Here is a 12,692-nt window from a genome sequence, read left to right as displayed (position 1 = left end):
ACATCTACCTAAAATTTTAAGCACCAGAAAATTTACTTATTAGGATTAACAGAGTTTAGTTTAAATTACTTAATATAAGGCTTCTTATGAGAGAAAATATTTGAGAAGTTTCTAAGGATGAACAGAATCGTGCCAGGTAAACTGAAGGAACTGAGACATTCTAAGCAGAGGAAGCCAGAATGTTCTGCTACAAGAGAGATAAAATGTCATCAAAGTCCATGGCACATACAGGAAAGTGAAAAAAATTTATAGGCTTGGAGCACAGAATGTGAGTGGGGGAGCATAAGGAAGCTGGAACATACAATAGAAAAGGATCAGATCATGAAGGCCTTTTTATGCCAGGCTAAGGGGGTATGCATGAAGTGGTGCAGGCTATTTCAAAAAATGAATTTCTTAGAAATGATGTGGATTCAAAATGTTAAATTTAAATTGAGTTTCTTTATTCTAGACTCTTTTCTCTCCACGAAAGCAGATTTTCTTCTCTCACAAACCCACTCTGTAATTTCAGGTGCCCAAAAGACCTCTGGGAAATTAGTCTCTCTCTGAGTAGTACTCTTTGCCAAATATTTTGAAATATAAACAGAGATCAAGACCTTAGGCCAGGGGTTTACTACCTACAGTGAACATTATGAACCACTTTAAAATCCTTTTTTTAAAATGATGGCTAATGTCTCCTAATAGGATGCACCAAGAATACGTTACTCTGTGGACTTTCTGCTGAAAATGCATAATCTTGATCCAATGATGAGAAACACTGGATGAATCCAAACTGAGAGAACATTCTACAAAATAACTGGCCTAGGGCTTCCCTGGTGGCGCAGTGGTTGAGAATCCGCCTGCCGATGCAGGGGACACGGGTTCGTGCCCTGGTCCGGGAAGATCCCACATGCCGCAGAGCGGCTGGGCCCGTGAGCCATGGCCACTGAGCCTGCGCTCCGCAACGGGAGAGGCCACAACAGTGAGAGGCCCGTATACCGGAAAACAAACAAACAAACAAACAAACAAAAACTGGCCTAGGCAATACTCTTCTGGAAAATGTCAAAAGTCATAAAAGACAAAGACAGACTGAGGAATGGTTCCAAATTTAAAAAGACTAGAGACATGATAATTAAACATGCAATGTGTAATCCTAGAAAGGGAAAAAAATCCATAAAGGACGTTATTTGACGATTGAAGAAATCTGAATACACACTGGATTAGACAATATTTTATCAATGTTAAATCTCCTGATTTTCATAAAGGCACTCTAGTTATATAAAAGAGTATCCTTGTTCTTAGGGAATACACACTGAAGTATTAGAGGTAAAGGGATCCAATGTCTGCAAATTACTATCAATGGATCAGAAGAAAATACATATATAAAGTATGTGCAGGGCTTCCCTGGTGACACAGTGGTTAAGAGTCCGCCTGCCAATGCAGGGGACACAGGTTCATGCCCCGGTCCAGGAAGATCCCACATGCTGCGGAGCGGCTAGGCCCGTGAGCCATGGCCGCTGAGCCTGTGCTCCGCAACGGGAGAGGCCACAACAGTGAGAGGCTCGCGTACCGCAAAAAAAAAAATAAAAATAAAGTATGTGCAAACGGCAAATGATAAAGCAAATTGTCAAAAATTATGAATCTGGCTAAAGGGGTTATCACAAAGCTTTGTTTTATTCTCACAACTTTTCTGTAAATTTGAAATTATATGAAATTAAAGGCTATATCTATATATGTAAATGTAATAGCTGAGGTTCTTATTCAGAAAAATCAGAATTTTCTCAATGACAGGAGTTATTTAGTTTTTTAAAAGCTTTATTAAAGTGGAATGTCCACACATCCTAGGTGGCCTGGGATAGTTAAAAGTTTATGCCAGTTGTCTGAACAAAATTATTACTAGTGCCTCCTTCCAATCTCAAAAATATCTCAGTTTGGACAATCAATCATATGGTTATTCTACACAGAAGTGATCTGGACATGCTCTCGTGACAAAGAACCAGTTCTTAGCTCTTAGGCTTAGTATGGTAAAGTTCCAATAGTATGTTTCAGATCCCAGTCAACAGGTGAACAAAAGATAATTTTGACATGGGGACTTCTTTGAATCCCTGAAACCACATTACTGGCTCAGTTGCCAAATATGCCTATGCATATAGGAATATTTTTGCTTTTAACTTAACCGAACTTGTATCATATAAATTTTCTCTATAAATATTTATCTGAGGTTCTTGATTCAACCAGAAGAAGAAACAACCCTATCAACAATTAATTAAATAAGATGAAGTAATTTTATAAAATCTTCAAGAAATACTCCAATCATTTAAAAAGTAACTTACTTGACAGCATTTGGATCCAAACTAGCATATAAATAATACAAGCATTTCATTCTCTCTTCTGTTTCCAGGTTGTGGGGGACAAGATACTGAGCAAAGATTTTCTCTACCAACAGTCTACGAGGCAAACAAACAAAAAACCCAAGTAACAAAATTATTCTATTTCTTAGAAGCCACAGCCATTTCATATTTTATCCACCTCATGAAAAGATACCATACCAATGATACTTATGTGTGAAAATACAATGGAAAAGATCAGTATGTGATCAATGCTTCTCCTTGCAAGTATGGCTATTTTAAAATTTAGAGCTACAGTTGCTACTTGTGGCTTTACGTTTTATCAGTATGATACATTTGTTCTAAAAGGGTTATATATTATTCCTAAGCACAGGGTGCTAGGCTGTTCTACCTGTTCTTCTTCATCAGTCTGGAGCTATAGCAAATTACTTAACATTACACATAAAGCTATGATCTCAAGAATAATTAATTCTCAAAAAAAAATTTCCTTTGATTAGTTTGGCTCCTTTCCCATGTTGTCATTTAGTAAAATCAGGGGGCTCTTCCTTCATCTTCCTGAAAATTCAGCTTTTCTTATGCACATTTGTCTCCTCTCCACATTCTAAATTCCTCACCAATATTATAATATCCTTCTTGCTAAGCTTGTAATTATTATTCAACATAACTGGAATAAGAAAATTTAAGGGCTCTTCATTAGTCAATGAAATACATAATCAATGATGTCAAAGTAGTCAGTCTAACTCAATAAAACATTGCGAAGTATGTTGCAAAAACCGAAATCATTACTATAATCCAACAGAGAATTGTAAGTAACATTCAGAAAATGAAAACAATATTAAGTTCTCATCTCAAGAAAAGAATTTTCTAACCATGTATGGGGACGAATGTTAAACAGTCATTGTGGTGATCATTAGGCAATATATACAAATATAGAATCATTATGTCATACACTTGAAATTTAATGTAATGCTGTATGTCACTTATACCTCAATTTAAAAAATACAATAATACCTCTATTGGTACTTACAGTGTTGTAAAAGGAAAAAATAACTAACAGTTATTAAAGAGTGCTACTTTGCCAGGCAGTGAGCTAGGGGGCATTACATTCATTATTTTATTTAATCCATACAACAATTCTGTAAGAAAGGCTTATTATTACTCCTTTTTAGATAAAAGCAAGTACACAGAAGTTAAATCATCTGTGCATGGACACAGAACTAATAATGGGCAGAATGAACATTTGGTCTCTGGTCTGAGTCCAAATCTCATGCGTATTTCACTATTATTATGCTAACTCACAGTCTTGGCTAGAGTCTTATTTAAACATGGTATGTCTAAATATGTAGAAAGTGGTTTCTAAACTTAGAGAAACTAATTATTATGAAAAAATTAAATAGAAATATTTAAAAATTAAAAGCACTTTTATATTCAACCATTTTACCAACATATTAGACTCACTTGTCATCGATGCTATTCTGATAATATATATGCAAAAGTTTGTCCTTTATCCAGCTGACTTTCTCTGCAGCTTCCTTTCCTGCTTCACCATGAAGACAGTATTTCTTATAAAGCTGAGCCAGACCCATCATAGCTTCTTTTCTTACTCGCCACTAGAAAGTATAAAGTTTATTGGATAAGCTAGATACCAAACTTTAGTATACAAATCTGCAAAAATTACCATTTCTTCACTAGGTTGCACAATGGGATTTATGTGTGCATAGATTAGCACAATATTAATTTTCAAAAAAGGCAGACAAATCACTTAACCAACAATTCTGATTATGTTCCTACTTAGAAATCAGCCAATGCAAATACTGCTAAATCACCTACCAATTTTTTATTTCCCTCAAAGCCAAGCAATAGTAAATCTTACAGAAGATTTCATCAGATTGTCTAAAAAAAAAATTTGGCCAAGTTTTAGAAGTGATTAAAAAATAAAAGAGAAAGCATATAATTCACTCTGCAAACAAAAGCCCTATCTCTGGAATGTTTTGTCCTAAGTTACATCCCTTTTGATATTAATTCAGAATAGGAAGAGCAAAACTTAGTATCAAGATCTTAGAATTACAAAGTTGGAAAGCACCTTAGTGATCATCTTAAGTGAACTTCCTTACGCTGTAGATTAAAAGGGCAAATTATTTACCTAGTCACATCCTAGCCCGTGAAAGATTCTTTGGGACTTAAAGAGATCTGAATAGTTTATGAGGAGGAAAGAAAGGTGGTGAGAAGAGAGTGGACAGAAAAGTAGACTATAAAAATCTAGAGTTAGAACAACAGTACGATGTAATAATAACCACAAGTTATTTGTCTCAATAACAAATCAGAGTATACTTATCTTTGGCCTATTTTTTAAAATACATTTATTTACTTATTTTGTGGCTGCACTGGGTCTTCCTTGCTGCACGCGGGCTTTCCCTAGTTGTGGCAAGCGGGGGCTACTCTTGGTTGTGGTGCGTGGGCTCAGTAGTTGTGGCTCGCAGGCTTTGGAGCGCAGGCTCAATGGCTGTGGCGCACATGCTCAGTTGCTCTGTGGCATGTGGGATCTTCCCAGACCAGGGCTCGAACCCGTGTCCCCTGCATTGGCAGGCAGATTCTCAACCACTGCACCACCAGGGGAGTCCCATCTTTGGCTTATTTAAGTTAATACTTTCTTATAATTTTTTAGTATAATTTTCTCATTTGTATGCTATTTGGTAGATGAAATGAAATTCTGTTCCCGTATAACAGGTAACAGATGTCTTTTGACATGTGTAACATGAAACGAAAGAATGTAACCCATGAAATCAAAGATTTAAGTCCTGTCCCCACATTTTATAGAAAACAAAATTCAGAGAGGCTATACTCAAGGTCATTTAATTCATTATACCAAAAACCAGTTACTAAAATGTACAGTAGGTGTTATTCAAATTATTAGACCATATCATACAGTCTCAGTTAGCAAGAATCATTTATTCAACTCTTCCTGAAACTATAAACAAACACTGACAGAAGTAGGAGTGAACTGTTTCTAAAGGGAGGAAGTAACGCAAACGGCAATACCTGAAATCTGGTTTGGGAGTAGGGGGTGGGGGAGAGGGGGTAGTTAACAACTAACCAGTAGGGAGTGTCATTTCATTTAAATTAAAGCCAAGGGGAAAAAAACTCTCAAAGTTAGAATTACTGACACAGTTGAAAAAGTTAAATGGTGTCTACTTTATGTATCTGTCTCCTATGACTATTTCAAAGGAACTTAAAGAATGCATCTTGCTCCTAAGTGTCTATTGACAGATGAATGGATAAAGAAGATGTGGCACATATATACAATGGCATATTACCTCAGCCATAACAAGAAACATAACTGAGTTATTTGTAATGAGGTGAATGGACCTAGAGTCTGTCCTACAGAGTGAAGTAAGTCAATAAGAGAAAAACAAATACCATAAGCTAACATATATATATGGAATCTTAAAAAAAAAAAAAAAAAAAGGTTCTGAAGAACCTAGGAGCAGGACAGGAATAAAGACGCAGACGTAGAGAATGGACTTGAGGACACAGAGAGGGGGAAGGGTAAGCTGGGACGAAGTGAGAGAGTGGCATGGACATATATATGCTACCAAATGTAAAACAGAGAGCTAGTGGGAAGCAGCCACATAGCAGAGAGAGATCAGCTCAGTGCTCTGTCTCCATCTAAAGGGGTGGGATAGGGAGGATGGCGGGGAGACGCAAGACGGAGGTGATACGGGGATATATGTATACATATAGCTGATTCACTTTGTTATACAGCAGAAACTAACACAACAATGTAAAACAATTATACGCCAATAAAGATGTTAAAAAAAGAATGTATCTTGCTATATCTCTACAGCACGATATTATTTTTCTACCCTGAAATTATAGCTAAATTACATTGGTTTCAAGAGGGTAGCAGATTTTCAACTATGCTTCAAATAAAATACCACACTGCAAAGGCAACCTTTGTTGAAGACGTTAATAAGTAACACATTTAATCAGCCTGCCTTGCCTGTGTATCTCTTACTCACTTTTCTTAGCAACTGCTACTACTGTTCTTAGTACTGCTTTTCTTTATCAACCCATGTTTTTAACTGCATCCACATGGAGGAAATTACACAAAAAGAATAGTAGTAACTAAACATCATTTCAGCCCTCAGCTTAGCACAGCAATATGGAAACACCACTTTCATAGAAAGTATGATATTCTAAGACACTCCTGAAGATGCTAACTAGAAAAGAAATAAATACTGGTGATCAATCACTATTCTTCTGAAACTCATCATGTAAGTGAAAAAGTAAAATAAAACTTTAATTTAGCTATTCTTTTTGTAAAGGTAGGCTAAAAAACCCATGCCTAAGATCTGAAAACTACAGAATTCAATGTATTCATTTGTAAAGATAATTAAAAGATACACAGGAAACATACAAGTTATTAGCTTTTTATTTGGTATTGTATTAGTTTGACTTTCACACAGAAAAACTTTAAATAGAAAATAATTTCTATTGTATTTTGCTAACAATGGAAACACAGTAAATTATAAAAGAATAAAATTCCTCAGATTTTACCCGTTTGTCCAGTGTTCTTTCTCTTACAAAGCCAAGTAGCTGATCATTTACTAAGGCAAGGTCTCTTTTGGCAGCTGTTATTATAGTAACAATGACATCATGACGAATAGCTTCTTCTGGATCATGTGATCTAACTTTCAAGTATTCTGAAATAGGAGAAAAAATTAAGCTAAATGTTAGCTATAATATTCATTATGTTCAGAATGACAAAAAAAAAAACCCTAATGCTTTTAAGTTTATGTCCATACTGGAACAATGACTGTAAAATGTGGCATAAATTAAAATTATTTAATTTTTGAGGTGGCAATACCCTACATAATAACAAAATAAACTATACCACACTATTTTTACTGTAAAGTCACATCTTAATATTTTATATCAACTATTCTGGAAAAGTCAAATCAGCACCTGAAATCAAATCAGCACCTGATTTAATACAGTTTAGAATTTAAGTTAATGATACATATTAAAATATAGTAAAAATGCTTATAGCAAGTTTGCTGATAGGTATATATCTTCACATTACGCTACATAAAATAATACTGTGACCACTAAAAAAAATCCTAGGGCTTCCCTGGTGGCGCAGTGGTTGGGGGTCTGCCTGCCGATGCAGGGGACAGGGGTTTGTGCCCTGGTCCGGGAAGATCCCACATGCCGCGGAGCAGCTGGGCCCATGAGCTATGGCTGCAAAAGGCCACAACAGTGAGAGCCCGCGTACCACACACACACACAAAAAAAAAGCAAAAAAAACCCCTAAATAACTACGATACAAAGTTATTTCCTCTTTTTTGGTAAACAATATTTGATAGCACTTATTTATTTGTTACAACCAAGTAAGTAGGTTTAAATGCTCTACTTCAAGTGAAGAATGAGAAATTCTAGTCTACTTCAGAAGAAATCATTTTCCCACCTTATTATTAGATATGTTACTATATTTAATTATCACACAGATATAATGATTTGTGCCCAAACCCAGAGTCATAAGGAAGAGTCTACTTCCTCAAACTATGATTTCCAGAAAATTCCAAAGGATTACAATGTGAAGATTTCAAATGTAATTTTATTGTATAAACATGAAATCCCTTACTAGTAGTCCACGACTGATAGAGACCTGAAAGAGTGCCAGAGTGAAAACTATTCAGAAACCGAAGTTAAAGTCAAAGGCCACAACTAAAATGTATTTGTGTGATTACTCTCATACTTCAATAAACCAGCTACCTTACCTGTGAGATCCTTTGCCAAATCTGGGTGATTCATTAAACAGTGACTCGCAAATTTCACACTTTCTAATCTCACAGGAACGTGAATGTCATTGAATCTACATAGAAAAAGATTGCTAATATTAGTTGTAAGGCAAAATAACTATTTTCAAATAAGGTATATCAACACTACGTAAATACCTATAAACAACAATAGTTACTGATTATAAGATGTGTTGGTTTATTAAAATGATAGTTAACTTGTTCTGAAAGAAGAATATAAAGTAAAAAGATACATAATTTCACAAGAATAATTTTTACAACAGGATTTTTTCACCATGCTAAAACAAAAATGGTATAAACACATCTCCCAACCCAAACTACCTTCACTGGAGAACCAAAAATTGGAGCTTTAAATTATGCTACAAAACAAACAAAAAATAAATATTCAAAATGCACAAAATCTATTTGAAAGAAGTTAATAGGAGGAAAATACTAGAGGAATGTGAGGTAGAAAGCAAATCATATATGAGGCAGACCCAGAAATTCAAAGATAAGTACATAAAATACATGTGCCATATTGCCTCATAGCAAAAAAGTTTCATATGGCTGGGACCAACCTGTAACTGCTATTTTACGTCTAATATATTGTAAGAACTTAATAATATGAAACTCAGTATGTAGATTTAGAACTGCATATAATAAGAATAAGCTGAGAAACTCTCAAGTTTTAAACTTATTGGGCAATTCAAAAACATATTTATTAATTATGAATAATGTTATTTTATTTTATTTACTTATTTTTTTACCCCTTAATCTCCCTTACCCATTTCTTTCCTCTCCCAACCCTCCTCCCCTCTGGCAACCACCTGTTTGTTCTCCTTATCTATGACTCTGTTTCTGTTTTATGTTTGGTCATTTGTTTTGTTTTTTAGATTCCATATATAAATGAAATCATACATTATTTGTCTTTCTCTGTTTGACTTATTGCACTTAGCATAATAACCTCTAGATCCATCCATGTTATCCCAAATGGCAAAATTTCATTCTTTTTTAATGGATGAGTAAAATTCCATTGTTTATGTATATACCACATCTACTTTATCCATTCATCTACTGACTGGGCACTTGGGTTGCTTCCATATCTTGGCTATTACAAATAATGCCACAATGAACATAGAGCTAGTGCATATATCTTTTCCGATTAGTGTTTTTATTTTCTTCAGATAAATAATAGTTCTATTTTTATTTTTCATCATTATTTTTTTTGGCCACACCGTGTGGCTTGTAGGATTTTAGTTCCCCGACCAGGGATTGAACCTGGGCCCTTGGCAGTGAGAGCACGGAACCCTAACCACTGGACTGCCAGAGATTCCCAATAGTTCTATTTTTAAATGTTTGAGGAACCTCCATACTATTTTACATAGTGGCTGTACCAATGTATATCACCACCAACAGTACACAGTTCTTTTCTCCACATTCTTGCCAACACTTGTTATTTGTTGTCTTTTTGATAACAGTCTTCCTGACGGGTGTGAGGTGATATCTCACTGTGGTTTCGATTTGCATCTCCCTGATGATTAGTGATGTTGAGCATCTTTTCATGTGTCTGTTGACATCTGTATGTCTTCTATGGAAAAATGTGTATTGAGATCCTCTGCCCATTTTTAAATCAGGCTGACTTACGTATGAGTTCTTTGTATATTTTAGATATTAACCCCTTATCACATAAATCATTTGCAAATATCTTCTCCCATTCAGTAGGTGGCCTTTTCACTTTGTTGATAGTTTTCTTTGCTGTGCAAAAGCTTTTTAGTTTGATGTAGTCCCGTGTGTTTATTTTTGCTTTTGTTTCCCTTGCCTGGGAAGGGAAGACACATCCAAAAGCATATTACTAAAACCACTAAGTGTGTACTGCCTATGTTTTTTTTTAGAAGTTTAACACCTAGAAAACTTTTAGAAAAAATCAGACAGTACACACTATCATGGATTGGACCATGATGTCTTCAGTCTCATGACTTATTTTAAAAATTTAAGACTCTGAACATTCTCAGATGTGAACTATGTATTCTAATGACATTATTTTAGCACACACAAAAATGATTAAAACCTGTTATATGGGTAAATAAGACAAAGCTTTCTTCATAAAGAATGTCTTACAATTTATTCTCCAATAAAGACAGCAACACAGGTATTAAAGACACAAACACATATCAAAGTTTTGATATGTGTGGTTTTAATCAAGTGCACCACATTCACTGGCCTCCAAAATACAAAAGTTAGAATCCACAGAATTGTACGTTCTCTTACCGTCCAAGAAAACACTGCCACAGAGGACGATTCTGTGTTGCCAAATCGGAATCTTTAGAACCAAATAATTTAGCTAAAAGTCGAACAACAGCTAATCGCTCTTCTCCATCATTGCTCTAAGGGTAAAAAGAAAATAAATAAAGCCTGAGGTTTATTCATCAGATTAAAAAAAATAACATGAAACATTTCTGAGAAGCTACAATTTCATTATTTCTGCTTAAAATGATGAGAACTTTAAAATATCATGTTCCCTCATTTACTGTGCATAAGTTGACTTGATTCCATGTTAGATCAGGTTCTTTGCTCTTATTTCATACACTCTCAACGTTAACTTATGCCTACTTCACTGCTTGTTTGCAATCTGTAGATGCTGTAGAAACATGAAGATAATCATTCAATTCTAACATTCCGTAAGAGTCCTAGAAAAAATTCTGTGAAGGGAAGAGCTACATATAATTCCTACCCTAATCCTATAATTTGATCTCCAACATAAACCCATATCAATTAAGGTTTTGATATGTGAAGTTTTAATCAAGGTTCCCCTGCTGACTGGAGCACATGATAGTGAAGAATGTCATGATTCAGGAAAACTCATTTTAATAGAAGAGCATGAATCTTAAGAGTACCTAAAAGGTCAGGTGAACTGAACACTACAAAAAAGCAAAACTTGATGCCCCCCACCAGACCAGTGAACTGGCTTCGTCCCGTGCTTTGGACCTCGGGCCTCACTTCTCCTCCAGATGGACCCCAAGTGCTCCTGCCCCACTGACAGCTCCTGCAGCTGCAGTGGCTCCTGCACCTGCAAAGCCTGCAGATGCACCTCCTGCAAAAAGAGCTGCTGCTCCTGCTGCCCCGTGGGCTGCACCAAGTATGCCCAGGGCGGAGTCTGCAAAGGGGCCTCGGACAACTGCAGCTGCTGTGCCTGATGTTGTGGAGAGCCTGCCCCGGGTGTCAAGAGAGCAACCAGGACAAACCTGCATTTTACCATTTTTCATACAACGGGACCTGACGCTACATTCCTTTTTCTGTGAAATATGTGAGTTGTAATAAAAGTTGTTGACTTTAAACAGAACAAAACTTAAAGTTACTTTTTGATAGAGGCCTATTTTCTTATCCTGAATCAATATACTCTATAAAAAATGTTCTAGTTTTCATTAGTGATGTCACGTCTTAATATAAATTAAGTTATTCTGAAACCATATGGTGCATGAAACTTTTTAAAAGTCACATATTCACTAGGAAAATAAAGGCAATAATGAAAAGCAGTTGCTAATTTTTAAAGTGTTCAAATATAATGTGTGTCTAAAGCAACACCTGCAAGTCAATAAAAAAAATATTTTATGGGAAAAGACAGAAAGTGAAAAAAGAAAAATGAAGACTACAGGATATCATCTTTTCCTTAAGAATATCGCAACTCTCAGGGATAGGGGTTTTGTGGTTAAAATAGGCACACTTACTAAACAAAGATAAAAATGAAAATTCAAGCTTTAACACATAACTACAAAAATAATTTTCTTTCACAAAGTTTTTCTCAAGCAATGTGACTACAATGCAGATTAGTGCTGTCTTTTGGTAACTAAGTCCAACTGAGTAGCCAACATGATTTATTTTTTTAAAGAAATATCAATCTATCCCTTAAATGTCAAACACTAGAAAAACTGGAAATTTTACTCTACTTGAAGGTGACTACCTTAGTAGCTTAGTGATTATTTCAAATGTGACATTTCACATCTATGTAATTTAACTACTGAAATAAAATTAAATGAAAACTCGCTCCCACCCCCTGCCTTTTTTTCTTTTTAATTTAAATTTTTGGCTGCATTGGGTCTTTGTTGCTGCACATGGGCTTTCTCTAGTTGCAGAGAGGGGAGGCTACTCTTCCTTGCGGTACACGGGCTTCTTGTTGTGGTGGCTTCTCTTGTTGCGGTGGCTTCTCTTGTTGCAGAGCATGAGCTCTAGGCACGCGGGCTTCAGTAGTTGTGGCTCACGGGCTCTAGAGCACAGGCTCGGTAGTTGTGGCACACGGGCTTTGTTGCTCCATGGCATGTGGGATCTTCCCGGACCAGGGCTTGAACCCGTGTCCCCTGCATTGGCAGGCAGACTCTCAACCACTGCGCCACCAGGGAAGCCACCCCCTGCCTCTTTGTTTATTTTATTTATTTTTTGGCTATTTATTTATTTATGGCTGCGTTGGGTCTTCGTTTCTGTGCGAGGGCTTTCTCTAGTTGTGGCAAGCGGGGGCCACTCTTCATCGCGGTGCGCAGGCCTCTCACTGTCGCGGCCTCTCTTGTTGCGGAGCCCA

General features: G+C 36.1%; 1 protein-coding gene and 1 pseudogene across 6 annotated transcripts in view; one reads left to right on the top strand and one right to left on the bottom strand.

Moving 5' to 3' along the window:
• The window catches only part of PDS5A (PDS5 cohesin associated factor A), a 133,772-nt gene that overhangs the window by 56,794 nt on the left and 64,286 nt on the right, over positions 1-12,692 (bottom strand). For all 6 annotated transcript variants that reach the window (XM_059067032.2, XM_059067027.2, XM_067036262.1 and 3 more), the window contains 5 exons: positions 10,391-10,506; positions 8,105-8,199; positions 6,882-7,027; positions 3,783-3,934; positions 2,310-2,423 (listed from right to left, as the gene is read on the bottom strand). In XM_059067032.2, the coding sequence (XP_058923015.1) occupies positions 2,310-2,423; positions 3,783-3,934; positions 6,882-7,027; positions 8,105-8,199; positions 10,391-10,506 (623 nt within the window). The remainder of the gene's footprint in view (positions 1-2,309; positions 2,424-3,782; positions 3,935-6,881; positions 7,028-8,104; positions 8,200-10,390; positions 10,507-12,692) is intronic.
• LOC131758704 (metallothionein-1E pseudogene) lies at positions 11,131-11,316 on the top strand (annotated as a pseudogene).

The sequence above is a fragment of the Kogia breviceps genome, chromosome 6 (genome assembly GCF_026419965.1).
Source record: "Kogia breviceps isolate mKogBre1 chromosome 6, mKogBre1 haplotype 1, whole genome shotgun sequence".
Taxonomy (NCBI): Eukaryota; Metazoa; Chordata; class Mammalia; order Artiodactyla; family Physeteridae; genus Kogia; species Kogia breviceps.
This window is presented reverse-complemented; position numbering and strand designations above follow the sequence as displayed.